The sequence below is a fragment of the Pleurodeles waltl genome, chromosome 9 (assembly GCF_031143425.1).
Source record: "Pleurodeles waltl isolate 20211129_DDA chromosome 9, aPleWal1.hap1.20221129, whole genome shotgun sequence".
NCBI lineage: Eukaryota > Metazoa > Chordata > Amphibia > Caudata > Salamandridae > Pleurodeles > Pleurodeles waltl.
The window spans coordinates 300594167-300611670 of NC_090448.1; the positions used below are offsets into that span (position 1 = coordinate 300594167).

The 17504-nt window shown below is 45.3% G+C and overlaps 1 protein-coding gene across 1 annotated transcript in view; it reads left to right on the top strand.

The window, feature by feature from the left end:
* Window positions 1–17504, top strand: part of DOCK3 (dedicator of cytokinesis 3) — a 1331886-nt gene that overhangs the window by 1132298 nt on the left and 182084 nt on the right. Inside the window, exon 30 of the mRNA XM_069206772.1 lies at window positions 1357–1457. Within this exon, the coding sequence (XP_069062873.1) occupies window positions 1357–1457 (101 nt within the window). The remainder of the gene's footprint in view (window positions 1–1356; window positions 1458–17504) is intronic.

A 17504-nucleotide genomic window follows, 5' to 3' on the forward strand; every position in this document is an offset into this window, starting at 1 on the left:
TAGGAATTGATGGATTAAACTCAGATCTCTGACTGGGGGTGAATGTTTGATTGGTTCCACATTCCGTCCATCATTTGTTATTGTTTGCAAAGAATGGACCTGAGAAGAGACCTTTGGTCCATTCATTAGATGGTGTCTACTTTTTTCAGTGTGATAAGGACTTTGTCTAAATAAAAGTCCTCCTTTCTTCTAATATCTAGAGCTGAATTCACTGGACCATCTATTTATTGCATGCTATTTAAATGTTGATGGTAACTGAGTGTCGTAATTTACATCACTTGCCAAGAGTAAGACTTGACCGCTTCAACCCACCACCTCTGAGAGTCAAACCCACAAAAGGAGGACGTTGGCATTTCATTGGGTTTTTCACTAGTCCCATATGCACCACAGCTGCATGCCCAAATGGTCTTAATGACAGCAAAAGTTGTCTTCTGTCACTGTTCAATGGCTACTGGGATTTATTTAGATTAACATCCTTTGTTAACTGTAGCAAGATTAATTGACATTGTTTTAATGAAAATGCAGAGGATAATATAACCAAGTGCTCCAGTGTTACCTAAACCTTGAATTTTCTCTCTCGGGAGAATTACAAGCGTTGAAATAAGGCAGGAGGCCCTCCCCACCTCTGCACTCAGCATCTGGAATGACACCCAAGATCCATCAGGACCTCTCAAACTCTGCTCCAATTTAGAAAAGCGATGAAGACGCATCGCTTTAGGGAACACTACGACTCAGTAGCAGTCCACTTGTGCTCATTCTATGTTTCCAGTCACTAGTTGACAGTATTTATGCATTTGTCAATGTACATTACTCCACTGGCTTTCAACTAGTCACACAACGTACAGATACTTCATGTATACATGCATACATCAATGCAATTCTAGTTATGCAGTACTGAATGACCAAATTATGTAGCAGGATTGGCTAAATTATGCTGCAGAAAGTTCTCAATGCGGCACATTGAATTGCAGTTTTATTTGCCTAGTTTTCATTTTAATACAAATTAATACTGTTTGAATTTTTTTTATCTCAGTAGTACTAGCTTAATATTAAGAAAACAATAAGCAAAATGAAAGGTGAACTGTGTGGTCCCACTAGTGGTGCTTTAGATCCGTTTACCGTTAAATCCTTTTCTGCGTTTACTTTTCAACACGTTCTTGGTAAAATCGGCAAATTGTTCAACAGATGGTGGATTATGTGGAAAGTGTTGCAGGTGAATGGCATAATTCCGCTGGCCTTGAAATAGATGCAAAACTCTGAAAAAAAAAATGTGAAGTGAGGGTTGCTTGTTAAAAATTGGACGTACATTTTGTTCTATATTTAGAGGAAACCTTACAATTGTGTGATTTGTTTCAGGTGTGGAACTCCTACTTCAGCCTGGCTGTTCTCTTCATTAACCAGCCCAGCCTGCAACTGGAATCTTGCACAGCGAACAAGCGCAAGAAAATCCTAGACAAGTAAGAGCTTTCTGTCCAATGCTGGTACTATTGGTATTCTCTGCATGCCCTGGTAACTGTATTGACAACTCAGTTGGCATTATGGTCATCTATAAGTCTGATGGACCAGGTTCTGAAAGTCCGAGAGCTTTATGCCCATTATAGGAACCAAGAAGTTGCCTCTCTCAATCTCTCAAAACAAATTATTCTTTGGCCTGTTGCACAGACTTGTCCATGGGCTATAATTCTGATGGCACTTAGTAGCAAACATTCTTCTGACAATCAAGTAGAATGGTGCTTTGAAAAATATAAAATAAAAAACCCTACTAAAAACTTCTACTGGATGCTTGTCCTTGCAGATTCTTTAGGAAAAACCGTGCTCCAGTCTCAGATTCATGAGTATACTCACAACATGCTATGGTGGGTCTCACATAAAGCTGTTCATGCACTGGCAGTCAATTCATTTTTTAGCAAATCTCACAGATGCAGGATCTTGAGGCCCGGAGTTTTGATATCCTTCAGCATTTTGTTAATTTTGGTATTTTGCTCCAGCACTAACTCCCTAGGAAGAAATGTTATTAAATGCACCAGTATATAACGAAGACAAGGAATATATGGATACAGTGTCCCATATAGCCAGTATGTTTCTCATACATTCTTCTCAAAAACATTTTACCCTACTTACCACCCACTTGGTTCCCTTCCCCTCACCCCCACCAAGTCTCCTAGAAGCTGGTGTTTTATAATTTGTGAAACAATCAGAAAAAAATAACCACCTTGCAAAAAACATAGGGTATTGCACCAAAATAACCTTCCTGCAGGGAAACATTGCCTCAATTCGCCTAGCAGCCTACTCTGGGGGCTGCACCCTGAACTGGCCCACATCCTGGAATAATCTTGGATTATTGGAAGATATTTCCTTTTTGGTTTGAATGTGAGTTAAAATTCAGATGATAATTCTCCAATCCTCCGTACAAAAGAGACTAGGAACAGGGTGGAGAGTGTGAACCGCCGCCATAACGTAATCTATCTAGGAAAATGGGGAATAGGGTACAAGGATGAAGAGAGAAGAGAGGTCTCAGCTCATCCTCACAGCCTCCTTCTTCAGCTATAGACTATTTCCATGAGTAATATAGACTCTTGTTATGGTGTGTCTGTGAGAAATACACAGTATATTTGCTGGGTGCAATGTCCCCCTTACTTACTTTAACTGGACCCTCAGTATGGATCTTTATCTGAGAGTTGCTGAAGAATTTCTTCAGCTACAATAACAATCACTTAATTGACAATTGACTTCTTTAAGAGTCAATAAGGAGAGTTTTAATAGTTTTCAAATTATTTATTTTGAAGAATTAATATAGTTTTCATTGATCACAATCTCAAGTTATAGAAACACATGAAGAGTGTCCTGAATCTGTCCCTACTCTATTTGTATTCATCCCACAACTGTAGATGTCTGAATGATACTGTCTCTTAGGCTTGGAAAGTTAGTCTGTTACATTAACCAAGGTTCTCACAGTTATCTGTCTCATGTGCTTACAGCTACCATACTATTCTGAAGCAATTTATATACTCTCTCTGGTACTTAACACTATCTCTGCAGCAGAATAGTTAACTCAGTTGTATCTAACAGTTCTTCAACTAGACAGGTCCCACAAGCTTTTTCTAAGTTTGATCCTACTCCCTTAAACTAATAAGCTTAGTATGGCCTCTCCAAAACTTCACCTCACACCCTTTATATCGTTCGGATAATGTTATCTAGTGGCCTATCCTCTCAGCTCAAACAGCAGCAGTGGCAAGAATTAGTGGTCAGTCACAGTCATCACCTCTCAGTCTATCTCTCTCTCAATCGGTCAATCATCAAGAAAAATCTTACATGCATAACACCCACTCGTTTCACATCATTCATGTCCTGTTAATGTTTCAACTTAAGTAAAAAGGTTATTTTCTAAATACACATCAGAGCATTCTAAAGTGGTTTAGTGGGTGGGTAAGAGTGTAAGTAATAATGGTTCTATTATCTTAAAGAAAGTTGTATCATTTTATAAGTCAAGAAGAGGTTATAGACGAAACATCCCCCAAAAGAAAATTGTGCCAAGCTGGCAAGTTTCGCAAGTCATGCAGCATGGGTTAGACAGAGATCAGAGCATGTTTTTAAATGTTGAAGCAACGACAAATTTTAGGCCTAGTGAATCATTCTAAAGTTAATGATTAGTATTATGATTCTTCATTTTTAATTATGTATTGGAACCTTATCAGATTTCACTGTGAATGTAGGTATAGATCATATATAAGCCTCAATCCCCTTTCACATTATTAAAGTCTTACTTGATACTCCAATGACGATAGCCCATAATAATTGTAGGTAGTACCAGAAAAAAGAGGCAGCTTTGGAAAAACCAGGACCTCAAAGTCAAGGAACAGCAGAACTCTGGATTAGATGAATTCTGGTAAAAAGTTTTTTTAGGCAAACATGTAACAATGCTGAGGAAAGAAGTTCAGAAGCAAGGAAAATGAAAGAGAGCAGGAAGAAGAAAAACAACGTCAGTGGGAACCATACAGACAAGAATTTGTGTGGCACATGGTTCAGGTACTGATACTTACTAAACTGCCCTGGGATTGGTTGCCCTCGTTGTTTCACTATTCTAGTTGGTGTGATTCTTACCCTGCCCCTTAAGATCCTTCTTCTGTACAGCTCCGGCCTCGGTATACTGACATTTCATGTTTTTCAGGTATTCTAGTGACTCAATTGTTTCTGAGTGCTGTTTCTTTCAAACCTCAGGCTTCCTACGTCGAATCCTGAGAGGCTTGATCCATGGTGGCTGTTTTCTCCACTCCTTGCTGTGCTCTAGCCATCCAACAAAGCAAGCTTTCTATTTTTTTCCTCTACCTTCACCCTGGGTGGCTCATTAGTGTTGCAGTGCCAGAGTGAGGCAGGGCACTAGGACCCTACTCACACACTGGTCACTGCTGTGGAAGCGGACACCGCTTCTGGTCATGGGGTGGAGCAGGAAGGGGACAATATATACTAGGAGCATTAAGCAGGAAGCAGGGAACATCTCAGGTCCGCGGCACACCATGTACTACTGTTGTATATTGTGGCAATAAAGAGCTGTCACCAACTCAACTTGTGTGATTTTGTACTTTTCTGCTGCTGAGCCACCCAAGGTCGATACAATTAGTATGGGATGTGGGGCTCTATGCCCAAACCCCCTTCCTGCCTCCTATTGTTTTCAATTTCATTATCACTCTCTACTTTTAGAACCAACACTCTGTGCGAAGGTCAGGCAGTCAGGGCAAACTTGACGGACAAGCATGTGCTGTGTTGTAAGTTACCCAGGGCCGACCTGCAGGGCACCCTCACTGATTGAATGCAGCATGGGTGCTTTATGGTTAAGTCCTGTGCTGCCCAAGACTGATGTTTATCAGCGGGACTGCCCCTTTTCCAAATCGTCACTGGGTAGGGTGGGATCACCAGGGTTCACTGGTCCCCCTCCCCTGTAATGAGCTGACAAAAGGGTGGGGCTGACAAAAAGCTATCCAGAGCCATGGACCTACTACTGTCTCCAGAGACACCACAACCTCAGGTTTATTGGTCCGGGTGGTGAAGTAACACCGGAGCCTGTGAGAGGGAGGAGAGAGAGGGAAGGTCAGCCTTCTGTGCACCAGAGGTGCCAGGGCCTGTAAATCAAATGCTACTAGTGGGCCTGCAGCACTGGTAGTGTCACCCACATTAGTAGCTCTATAATCATGTCTCAGACCTGCCATTGCAGTGTCCGTGTGTGCAGTTTTAACTGTAAATTCGACATGGCATGTGTACCCACTTGCCAGGCCTAAACCTTCCCTTTTCTTACATGTAAGGCACCCCTAAGGTAGGCCCTAGGTAGCCCCCAGTAATGTGTTTTACATGTCCTGACAGTGAAATATTGCTAAATGTGTTTGTCACTGTTGCAAGGCCTATCCCTCTCATAGGTTAACATGGGGCCTAACATTAAATATGATCAAAGTGTAGATTCCCTTTGGGAGCGGATAGACTTGGAGTTTGGTGTCTCTGAGCTCACAATTTAGAAATACATCTTTTAGTAAAGTTGATTTTAAGATTGTGTGTTTGAAAATGCCACTTTTAGAAAGTGAGCATTTTCTTTCTTATACCATTTCTGTGCCTCTGCCTGTTTTTGGATTCCCTGCCTGGGTCAGCTTGACAGTTGGGCTGCTTGCACCTCACACTAGACTGTGACACAAAGGGAGCTGGGGTGTAGTCTGCATTTACTGATGAGCTATCTGTGCTAGGAGGGAGGGAGGGAGGGGAGGAGTGGTCACTCACACCTGAAAGGTGCAGTCTCCAACCCCCTGGTGAGTGTCTGGAGCCTGGCCTGGGCAAGGCAGGATTTTACAATCAAGAGAGACTTTGCTTTGAAGTAGGCCTACTTCAAAGGAGAAATTGGGTATAAGAAGGGCACCCAAAACCACAGAATTTAGAACACTTCTGGAAACCAAGAGGAACCTCTGCCTGGAGAAGAGCTGAAGAGCTGAGGAAGAAGAGCTGCCCTGCCTGTGACTGTGCTTTGTGGAACTATTGTGCAGTTGCTGCTTCTGCCAGAGTAAAAGGGCAAAAACTGGACTTTGTGTTCCTTCCATCTTGTGAAGATCTCCAAGGGATTGATTTAGAGCTTGCCTCCTGTTTGAAGTCTCAGGGACAGCAAAGACTTCTCTCTGCCAGCAACTGTAGTCTCTGGAGAGACTCCTACTCTGCCATGTGGTGCCCACACAGTTCCTGGGACCCTGAAGAGAGAAGCTGGCAGCCTAAGAGGAAGAAATCCACACACAGAACGCTGTGCGGGGAAAAGATCGACGCGACTCCGATCTGTGGCTGAAAAATCGACACGCCTCCAGCTTTGCAGGTGAGAATCGATGCTTGCCTGCAACGCGACCGAAGAATCGACGCACTGAGTTGGAGAAACGACGCACAGCATCGCTGACGGAGGCTGGTGAGATCGCAACCTGCACTGTGTGGTTTTCGGATCATCGTGTGGCTGGATTTCTGACGCAAGTACCGCTGGGCATGTAAAAACAACGCAAGGCCTGCCCGGACCCAAGAGTGCTGAACGGATCGACGCATTGCTCTCCTGCAGAAAGAAGAAATGACACGCCCGACCTGACGAAAGGAGAAACAACAGAAGGTCTCGCTCGTGAGTGAAATGGACGCATCGCAAGCCCTTTTTGACGCATACTCACCCGTGCAGGGTTATTTTTGACACACCCAAGGTACATTTTCACACTAACATTGTTAGTGTGTGTTTTAAAATACATAAAGACTCTTTTTGCTTTTTAATTGATAAGTTGACTTGTATATTGTGGATTTTTGTTGTTTTGGTCTTGTTTTGTTTAAATATTTCCTATTTTTCTAAACCTGTGTTGTGTCATTTTGTAGTGTTTTCATTAAGTTACTGTGTGTGTTGGTACAAATACTTTACACCTAGCACTCTGAAGTTAAGCCTACTGCTCTGCTAAGCTACCAAAGGGGTAAGCAGGGGTTAGCTGAGGGTGATTCTCTTTTACCCTGACTAAAGTTAGGGTCCTTGCTTGAACGGGGGTAACCTGTCTGTCAACCAAAGACCCCATTTCTAACAATGAGGGCCTATGTCTTTTTGTGTGTGTGTGTGTGTACCAGGGGCCTAGCTTTAAGTTTAAAGTTTACTTTTTCGGAGGGGCTGAGAGGCAGGCCTATAATAGGCCAGGGAAGGATGATCAAACATGAAAGATCGTGAACAAAGTGTATGATCTTGGTATGAGTACTGTCCTTCTGTGCCTTGATTGCCCGGGTGCTAACTCTCATGCTTTCAGGCAGTTTGTGCCAGACACCACCCAGATGCTGCTCATATGTCCTGGAGAATTGGAATGCTGTGAGGCACATGAATCTAGTAATCTTTTAATGTCACTCGGTGGGTTGAGCTCTGGGTCAGAGATATGCTTAAAAAGGCAGGTCAGAGTTGAATTTTGACTGCGCTGGGTCATCCGTCTATTCCTCACTATTGATCACATATATACCACTGTGTTGGATAACTGGAGCACTGGTTTTGTGCAAACATTCAAAATGGAATTACCTGAAGTTACAAGCACTTGCCTGAAGAACAGGAACTGGTCTTGATTAAAATTTCTTGCAAAGGTAGCCATTATCTAGAAAAGGGTGTGCACATTTATGCAAGAACACAACACATAACTGGTGTCTCACTACTTTGTCAGCCAGAGTAACGGACATCGAGCCTCAATTTCAAACCCCTACCAAACAAGTTACACAGTTTCAGAATCGTCTCTTTACCCACTCATTTGTTTCAAAAAGGTGTGTTCAGGTTGCCTGCCAGCTCAATGCAAGCATTATCATTAGACTCCTATATTTATCCATTATGAGTGTGCATCACCTTAGTTATGTTTTCAAGGTGTGTGAACAGTACATGTCAAGATTTATGTGACCACTCACTACACCTTGAAATGCACAGTGCAAGCAAGCATTCTGTGGAATACAATACACAATAAAAATAACATTCTAATTTCCGCTCCCTCCTGAAATGGAACTCAGGAGTGCCCACTCTCCTGTATTCACACAGTAAGGTGAACTTTAAGGCATTCTGCCACCATAACAGTTTTCATTGATTATTTTATCACCAACAATGGCTCTCTCTCTCTCTCTTCAACGGCTCTTCTGTTGGCATACTTTCCATTAGCTCACCCAGCAAAAATGGCAGGAAGACACCAGCATGTAGAAAGACCCACCTTTAGGGATGCAGTCTCCCCTCACCTGCCTCTTTGTAATACTGCATCTATGGTTTCCCTTTACAGAGGAAATTCCAGAGGAAGATATCTTTCTTCTTAGAGTGACTCTCATTGTCTCTCTTACTGAAGCAGTTCTGCATTAGTGCCATTTCCCACATGGGACCCCTTCTGGGAAGCAATCTCACAAATTGACCCCTCCCTACTTGTACCCCTTTGTCTACCTCCACCCTTGCTCTCCCAGTGTCTTATTTTCTGTCTTACACACCAGTTCTCACTCTGCCAACCTCAGTCATGTTCATGTATTCATTGAGTCCATCTCCTTCTTGTTTACTTCTCTGTCCCTTCTGGTGCCTTCTCTGCCTCCCTCACCTACACTCCTGTTGTCACTCTCTTATCCCTAGCACTTTTTTCCATTTTGAAGTTTCTTTAGAATCAGCTGTCTGTAGTCTTCATGGAGTCTCTCACCTTATTTCATTTGGTCTTCCCTAGTCTCTCTGTTTACACTTTCTCAACCTCTCTGCTTCATTCTTTCTCCTGACTGCTCAATTTTCTCCCTCATCTGCCTTGTCGGTTTAGTCTAGCAGTTCTCTTGGTGACTTTGTTAATCTGGATATCAATTTGCTTTGCCTCTACCTCAATCCAACCAGTGTCCATTTACTCCTACCTCTGAATCTCCCTCTCACTGTTCCCATTTTTACTTTTTGACTATTACACCCTCTTTACCCTACCTCCCCATTATCCTCTATCTACTAGGTGGCTGCAGAAGTAAAAGAGTCCTTCTGCTTCTAAGGTGTCTGGGCCACTGCATAGTCAGTAGAAGGCTGCCGTCAGTGGATGCAGTGGAAAGGTGCGATATGCACAATGCAGCTGTTTATGGGAGATCCTCGGGTAGATCTGGGCTGTGGTGCAAACATTAACAGGATTGTTATGCTCAAATATCTTGTGTTCTACTACCACAATCCAGCCCACACAACTGCTCCATATGCTTCTTTCGGGTCTGGGGTGCGCTAGGTATTTTACTTTAGGCATCCCGACTGCAGTACCCATGAGCTGGGCTGCCAAAGTTCAAGAATTATATTTTCTGTTAGATACTGAAGTCACTTCTACTCAGATTTGTCACTGTTAACAACTGTCAGCAGCACACTGAAAACTGATCTAAGCAGCCTCATTCTCATATTGAGTGAGAAAAGAAAAGCAGACAGGCAATGGTAATACCAATAGTTATGGATTTAAAGGAATATTGTATGGTAATGTGGAGCATAACATTTATATAGCATAGGAATGGCTAGATACTTATGTGAAAAATAACTTAAGAATAATATTGGTGTAGGTTAAAAGATCAGGTGACAGTTGCACTGTCGAGCCATACCTAAAACTCCAAGTAGAGTAATGACTGCCCTTTTCTCATCTGTGCTACTGCCAGAGAAAAACATCATCAATTACCGAGGGCCATATGTAAAAAAATCTAGACTTGTGATTTTTACCAAATTGCAATTAATAAATTGCAATTTGTAATGTGAGATAGCTTGCATCTATTAAATAGCAATTATTTGTGGGTCACAAATCGACATACCCCATGAATATTCATCACAGGGATGGTGACCTGCTGGGGTTAGCAGACCACCATGTCTGTGATTGCTTTTTAATAAACAATCTTTTTCTTAACCCCTTCGCTGCCAGGCCTTTTCCCCCTCCTGTGCCGGGCCTTTTTTTGCCTATTTGGGGCAGTTCGCGCTTAGGCCCTCATAACTTTTTGTCCACATAAGCTAACCAAGCCAAATTTGCGTCCTTTTTTTCCAACATCCTAGGGATTCTAGAGGTACCCAGACTTTGTGGGTTCCCCTGAAGGAGGCCAAGAAATTGGCCAAAATACAGTGAAAATTTCGTTTTTTTCAAAAAAATTGGAAAAAGTGGCTGCAGAAGAAGGCTTGTGGTTTTTCCCCTGAAAATGGCATCAACAAAGGGTTTGCGGTGCTAAACTCAGCAGCTTCCCAGCTTTCAGGAACAGGCAGACTTGAATCAGAAAACCCAATTTTTCAACACAATTTTGGCATTTTACTGGGGCATACCCCATTTGTGCAATTTTTTGTGCTTTCAGCCTCCTTCCAGTCAGTGACAGGAATGGTCATGAAACCAATGCTGGATCCCAGAAACCTAAACATTTCTGAAAAGTAGACAAAATTCTGAATTCAGCAAGGGGTCATTTGTGTAGATCCTACAAGGGTTTCCTACAGAAAATAACAGCTGAAAAAGAAAAATATTGAAATTGAGGTGAAAAAAACGTCAATTTTTCTCTACTTTTTACTCTGTAACTTTTCCCTGCAATGTCAGATTATCGAAAGCAATATACCGTTACGTCTGCTGGACTCCTCTGGTTGCGGGGATATATAGGGTTTGTAGGTTCATCAAGAACCCGAGGAACCCAGAGCCAATAAATGAGCTGCACCCTGCAGTGCGTTTTCATTCTATACCGGGTATACAGCAATTAATTTGCTGAAATAATAGGAGTAAAAAATTGCTATCAAGAAAACCTTTGCATTTCCAAAAAGGGCACAAGATAAGGTGTTGAGGAGCAGTGGTTATTTGCACATCTCTGAATTCCGGGGTGACCATAGTAGCACGTGAATTACAGGGAATTTCTCAAATAGATGTCTTTTTTACACACACTCCTATATTTGGAAGGAAAAAATGTAGAGAAAGACAAGGGGCAATAGTACTTGTTTTGCTAATCTATGTTCCCCCAAGTCTCCCGATAAAAATGGTACCTCACTTGTGTGGGTAGGCCTAGCACCCGCGACAGGATATGCCCCAAAACACAACGTGGACACATCACAGAAAACAGAGCTGTTTTTAGCAAAGTGACTACCTGTAGATTTTGGCCTCTAGCTCAGCCGCCACCTAGGGAAACCTACCAAACCTGTGCATTTCTGAAAACTAGAGACCTAGGGGAATCCAAGGAGGGGTGACTTGTGTGGCTCGGACCAGGTTCTGTTACCCAGAATCCTTTGCAAACCTCAAAATTTGGCTAAAAAAACACATGTTCCTCAGATTTCTGTGGCAGAAAGTTCTGGAATCTGAGAGGAGCCACAAATTTCCTTCCACTCAGCGTTCCCCCACGTCTCCCGATAAAAATGATACCTCACTTGTGTGGGTAGGCCTAGCACCCGCGACAGGATATGCCCCAAAACACAACGTGGACACATCACAGAAAACAGAGCTGTTTTTAGCAAAGTGACTACCTGTAGATTTTGGCCTCTAGCTCAGCCGTCACCTAGGGAAACCTACCAAACCTGTGCATTTCTGAAAACTAGAGACCTAGGGGAATCCAAGGAGGGGTGACTTGTGTGGCTCGGACCAGGTTCTGTTACCCAGAATCCTTTGCAAACCTCAAAATTTGGCTAAAAAAACACATGTTCCTCAGATTTCTGTGGCAGAAAGTTCTGGAATCTGAGAGGAGCCACAAATTTCCTTCCACCCAGCGTTCCCCCACGTCTCCCGATAAAAATGATACCTCACTTGTGTGGGTAGGCCTAGCGCCCGCGACAGGATATGCCCCAAAACACAACGTGGACATATCACAGAAAACAGAGCTGTTTTTAGCAAAGTGACTACCTGTAGATTTTGGCCTCTAGCTCAGCCGCCACCTAGGGAAACCTACCAAACCTGTGCATTTCTGAAAACTAGAGACCTAGGGGAATCCAAGGAGGGGTGACTTGCGGGGCTCGGACCAGGTTCTGTTACCCAGAATCCTTTGCAAACCTCAAAATTTGGCTAAAAAAACACATGTTCCTCACATTTCTGTGGCAGAAAGTTCTGGAATCTGAGAGGAGCCACAAATTTCCTTCCACCCAGCGTTCCCCCACGTCTCCCGATACAAATGATACCTCACTTGTGTGGGTAGGCCTAGCGCCCGCGACAGGATATGCCCCAAAACACAACGTGGACATATCACAGAAAACAGAGCTGTTTTTAGCAAAGTGACTACCTGTAGATTTTGGCCTCTAGCTCAGCCGCCACCTAGGGAAACCTACCAAACCTGTGCATTTCTGAAAACTAGAGACCTAGGGGAATCCAAGGAGGGGTGACTTGCGGGGCTCGGACCAGGTTCTGTTATCCAGAATCCTTTGCAAATCTCAAAATTTGGCTAAAAAAACACATGTTCCTCACATTTCTGTGGCAGAAAGTTCTGGAATCTGAGAGGAGCCACAAATTTCCTTCCACCCAGCGTTCCCCCACGTCTCCCGATAAAAATGATACCTCACTTGTGTGGGTAGGCCTAGCGCCCGCGACAGGATATGCCCCAAAACACAACGTGGACATATCACAGAAAACAGAGCTGTTTTTAGCAAAGTGACTACCTGTAGATTTTGGCCTCTAGCTCAGCCGCCACCTAGGGAAACCTACCAAACCTGTGCATTTCTGAAAACTAGAGACCTAGGGGAATCCAAGGAGGGGTGACTTGCGGGGCTCGGACCAGGTTCTGTTACCCAGAATCCTTTGCAAATCTCAAAATTTGGCTAAAAAAACACATGTTCCTCACATTTCTGTGGCAGAAAGTTCTGGAATCTGAGTGGAGCCACAAATTTCCTTCCACCCAGCGTTCCCCCACGTCTCCCGATAAAAATGATACCTCACTTGTGTGGGTAGGCCTAGCGCCCGCGACAGGATATGCCCCAAAACACAACGTGGACATATCACAGAAAACAGAGCTGTTTTTAGCAAAGTGACTACCTGTAGATTTTGGCCTCTAGCTCAGCCGCCACCTAGGGAAACCTACCACACCTGTGCATTTCTGAAAACTAGAGACCTAGGGGAATCCAAGGAGGGGTGACTTGCGGGGCTCGGACCAGGTTCTGTTACCCAGAATCCTTTGCAAACCTCAAAATTTGGCTAAAAAAACACATGTTCCTCACATTTCTGTGGCAGAAAGTTCTGGAATCTGAGAGGACCCACAAATTTCCTTCCACCCAGCGTTCCCCCACGTCTCCCGATAAAAATGATACCTCACTTGTGTGGGTAGGCCTAGCGCCCGCGACAGGATATGCCCCAAAACACAACGTGGACATATCACAGAAAACAGAGCTGTTTTTAGCAAAGTGCCTACCTGTGGATTTTGGCCTGTAGCTCAGCCGACACCTGAGGAAACCTAGCAAACCAGTGCATTTTTGAAAACTAGAAACCCAGGGGAATCCAAGATGGGGTGACTTGCGGGGCTCTGACCAGGTTATGTTACCCAGAATCCTTTGCAAACATCAAAATTTGGCCCAAAAAACACTTTTTCCTCTCATTTCGGTGACAGAAAGTTCTGGAATCTGAGAGGAGCCACAAATTTCCTTCCACCCAGCGTTCCCCTAAGTCTCTCGATAAAAATGGTACATCACTTCTGTGGGTAGGCCTAGCGCCCACAAAAGGAAATGGCCCAAAACACAACGTGGACACAACATATTTTTTCACAGAAAACAGAGGTGTTTTTTGCAAGGTGCCTACCTGTGGTGTTTGGCCTGTAGCTCAGCCGGCCCCAGGGGGGGGGGGGCAGAAATGCCCTAAAATAAATTTGCCCCCCTAACCCCCACCCTCCCCCGCCGGGAGCGACCCTTGCCTACGGGGTCGCTCCCCCTGCGTGACATTGGCACCAAAAAACAAATCCCCGGTGCCTAGTGGTTTCTGCCTAAAATCGGCCAATCCTTGGGGGCAGGTTGACCTAAACTCAGCCAATCTGCCCCCAAGGGGGGCAGAAATGGCCTAAATACAAGTTGTCCCCCAGGGGAGCGACTTTTGCCTGATGGGTCGCTCCCCATCTCTAAAAAAAAAAAACAAAGAAAAAAAAAAAGAAAAAAAAGAAAAATTCCCCTGGCGCCTAGAGGTTTCTGCCCCCCCCCCCCCCGGGGGCAGTTCGGCCTAATAATAGGCCGATCTGTCCCCCGGGGGGGCCGAAATGGCCTAAAATAAATTTGGCCCCCCCAACCCCCACCCCCCCACCCCCGGGAGCGACCCTTGCCTACGGGGTCGCTCCCCCTGCGTGACATTGGCGCCAAAAAACAAATCCCCGGTGCCTAGTGGTTTCTGCCTAAAATCGGCCAATCTGCCCCCAGGGGGGCAGAAATGGTCTAAATACAATTTGCCCCCCAGGGGAGCGACCCTTGCCTGATGGGTCGCTCCCCATCTCGAAAAAAAAAAAAGAACAACAAAAAAAAACACAAAAAAAAAATTTGCCCTGGCGCCTAGAGGTTTCTTCCCCCCCTGGGGGCAGATCGGCCTAATAATAGCCCAAAAAAAATTTGCCCTGGCGCCTAGAGGTTTCTGCCCCCCCAGGGGGGGCAGAAAAGGCCTTCCCAAAAAATTGCCCCCCCTGGGAGCGACCCTTGCCAAAGGGGTCGCTTTGTTGCGTGACATTCGCGCGCAAAAACAAACTCCCTGGTGTCTAATGGTTTCTGCCCCCCTTGGGGGCAGATTGGCCTTATCAAAATAGGCCAATCTGCCCCCAAGGGGGGCAGAAATGGCCTAAATATATATTGCCCCGTAGGGGAGCGACCCTTGCCTAAGGGATCGCTCCCCACCTAAAAAAAAAGAATTCATCACAAAAAAAAAAAAAAAAAAAAAAAGGTCCCTGGTGCCTAGAGGTTTCTGCCCCCAGGGGGGGCAGAAAAGGCCTTCCTAAAAAAATGCCCCCCTGGGAGCGACCCTTGCCCAAGGGGTCGCTCCCTTTTGCCTATTTCAAGAAAAAAAAAAAAATCCCTGGTGTCTAGTGGGGTTTCAAAAGCCGGATTGCAAGCAATCCGGCTTTTGAAACCTGTGAGAGACTTCAAAGGGAAGGAAATACATTTCCTTCCCTTTGAAGCCTCTCGGGGCCTCCCCCATGGGATTGAAAAAGAAATGCAAAAGCATTTATTTTTCAATCGCGCTGGAGGAGACCCTGTGACTAATCAGCGCGCGCTCGCGCGCTGACGTCACAGGGGGGGTTGGGGGGGTCAGGGGTGGGAGGGGAAGGGCTTCCCCTTCCATCCCTGACTTGGGGGGGTGGGGGGGGAACCCCACAGAGGGAGCGAGAGCGCTCCCTCTGGGCTCTGTGCACAGGACGTAATGGTTACGTCCTGGGCACAGCAGCATTGTGCCTCAGGACGTAACCATTACGTCCTGGGCACAGAAGGGGTTAATACAGCCTTAAAGGCGGTTGTATTTAAAAAATAGATAATTAAACTTTTTAGTGTAATTTTTGAAGAGTAGGCAGGGATCTGTGGCCCAATGCTTGCTCCTAAAAATATTTTTATTTAAATTCTCAACCAGAATGGGGTCACTTGGGACCCTTTCCCATTTGTGAATGGTTACCATGAATTGGTATGTATTCGCAATTTAAGACTGCGATCCGTTAACATGTTACCGAGTCACAATTTGGGATTCATGGTACCAAAATGTTTGCTTGCATTTGCAATTGGGCGGATTATGTAAATCGGCCCCTTTGCAACCACAAAATAGTTTTGTACATATGGCTCCTAGCTATCTAAGACACTTTAATAGAATTACAATGTTATCTGTGTACCCCTGAAAGTTCAAGCCCAGGCAACCAAACAGAAGGATCACAACTGTGTGGAGGGCAACCACTTTTTTTTGTGGAAGCACACAACTTCTGCCCAATCTAAACATGTAGTCCTGGCTTCCCACATATGGGTGGAGCTAAAGACCCACTCTCCTTGTGATTCTCACATAATTGTCTGGAGACAGCAGATCATAAAAAACACTTCTAGCAGTCAATCTCCATCTATAAAATGGTGTACTTTATTGTGTTATGCGTTGAGCTTGCCCCAGACAAATACACGGTCTTGTCCTACTCCTCACCACAAGTTCACCGGCTTCCACGGACATCTCCAGCGCTCTCAAAACATTCAGGGGGTCATTCTGACCCCGGCCGGCGGCGGAAGCCGCCGGCCTGGCTGGGACCGCCAGAATACCGCTGCGCGGTCAAAAGACCGCCGCGGGTATTCTGGGTTTCCCGCTGGGCTGGCGGGCGACCGCCAGAAGGCCGCCCGCCAGCCCAGCGGGAAACACCCTTCCATGAGGATGCCGGCTCCGAATGGAGCCGGCGGAGTGGAAGGGGTGCGACGGGTGCAGTTGCACCCGTCGCGATTTTCAGTGTCTGCATGGCAGACACTGAAAATCTTGGTGGGGCCCTGTTACGGGGGCCCCTGCAGTGCCCATGCCATTGGCATGGGCACTGCAGGGGCCCCCAGGGGCCCCACGACACCCCATACCGCCATCCTGTGCCTGGCGGCCAAAACCGCCAGGAACAGGATGGCGGTATGGGGGTCGGAATCCCCGTGGCGGCGCACCAAGCTGCGCCGCCATGGAGGATTCCCCAGGGCAGCGGAAAAGCGGCGGTACACCGCCGGTTTTCCGTTTCTGACCGCGGCTGTACCGCCGCGGTCAGAATGCCCAAGGGAGCACCGCCAGCCTGTTGGCGGTGCTCCCGCGGTCGTTGGCCCTGGCGGATTTTACCGCCAGGGTCAGAATGACCCCCTCAGTCTTCATCTTGAAATCTGCATGGAGTGCATTGATAGAGCAAACCAAAGCTCTCTCATCTTCTGTCTGTTCAGTATTTAACTGTCCATCTTCAGACATTTCTTTTTGTTCCTATGTACTATGCCACCAGGCTTGATAAATCATTTTAGGTATCCGTCTGTTAGAGAAGGTGCCTCACTGCTGAGTGATACTCAGAGCCAAAGTCTTGCAAAACTAGGCAATCTTCATTTGGCTCGGTCACCAGAGCTAAGGACAATCAACCATAAAAGCAGTTCTTTAGGGCATGCTACCTGAGTGGGGGCCACATACAGGGCAGAATTTGGGGAGATGAACTGGAATAGTGCAGTGCCTAACAACCGTAATGACAATGGAACAACAATCCACATTCCAATGGTCATTATTTCTGTTCTCTGGCATTAGCATTCTTTCATATGCCCTTTCTGAGTGGTGATAGGCCATTTACATTGCGGTACTCGCAGCATGTAGCACCTTAATCGCGCAAGCCCTGGAGACTCAAAGGACTCTCGGTCTTCAAGACACCGGTGACTGTCATCTGAGGGAGCAGGATGGTTGCTCCCTTGTGACTGTCAAAGTGAGATAAGAATGAAAATATGGTACACTACTGCTGCCTTAAAATTAATAGTGTAAAAAATCCTTGACAAGGAACCTTAAGCCTATTAAGACAATTCATATAAAACCACTATTTACCTTTTTTAATTTACAAATTAGAGCATTAAAAATGTTTTCTTAACATAGTTTTAATTACAATTGGTGTATGGTGTA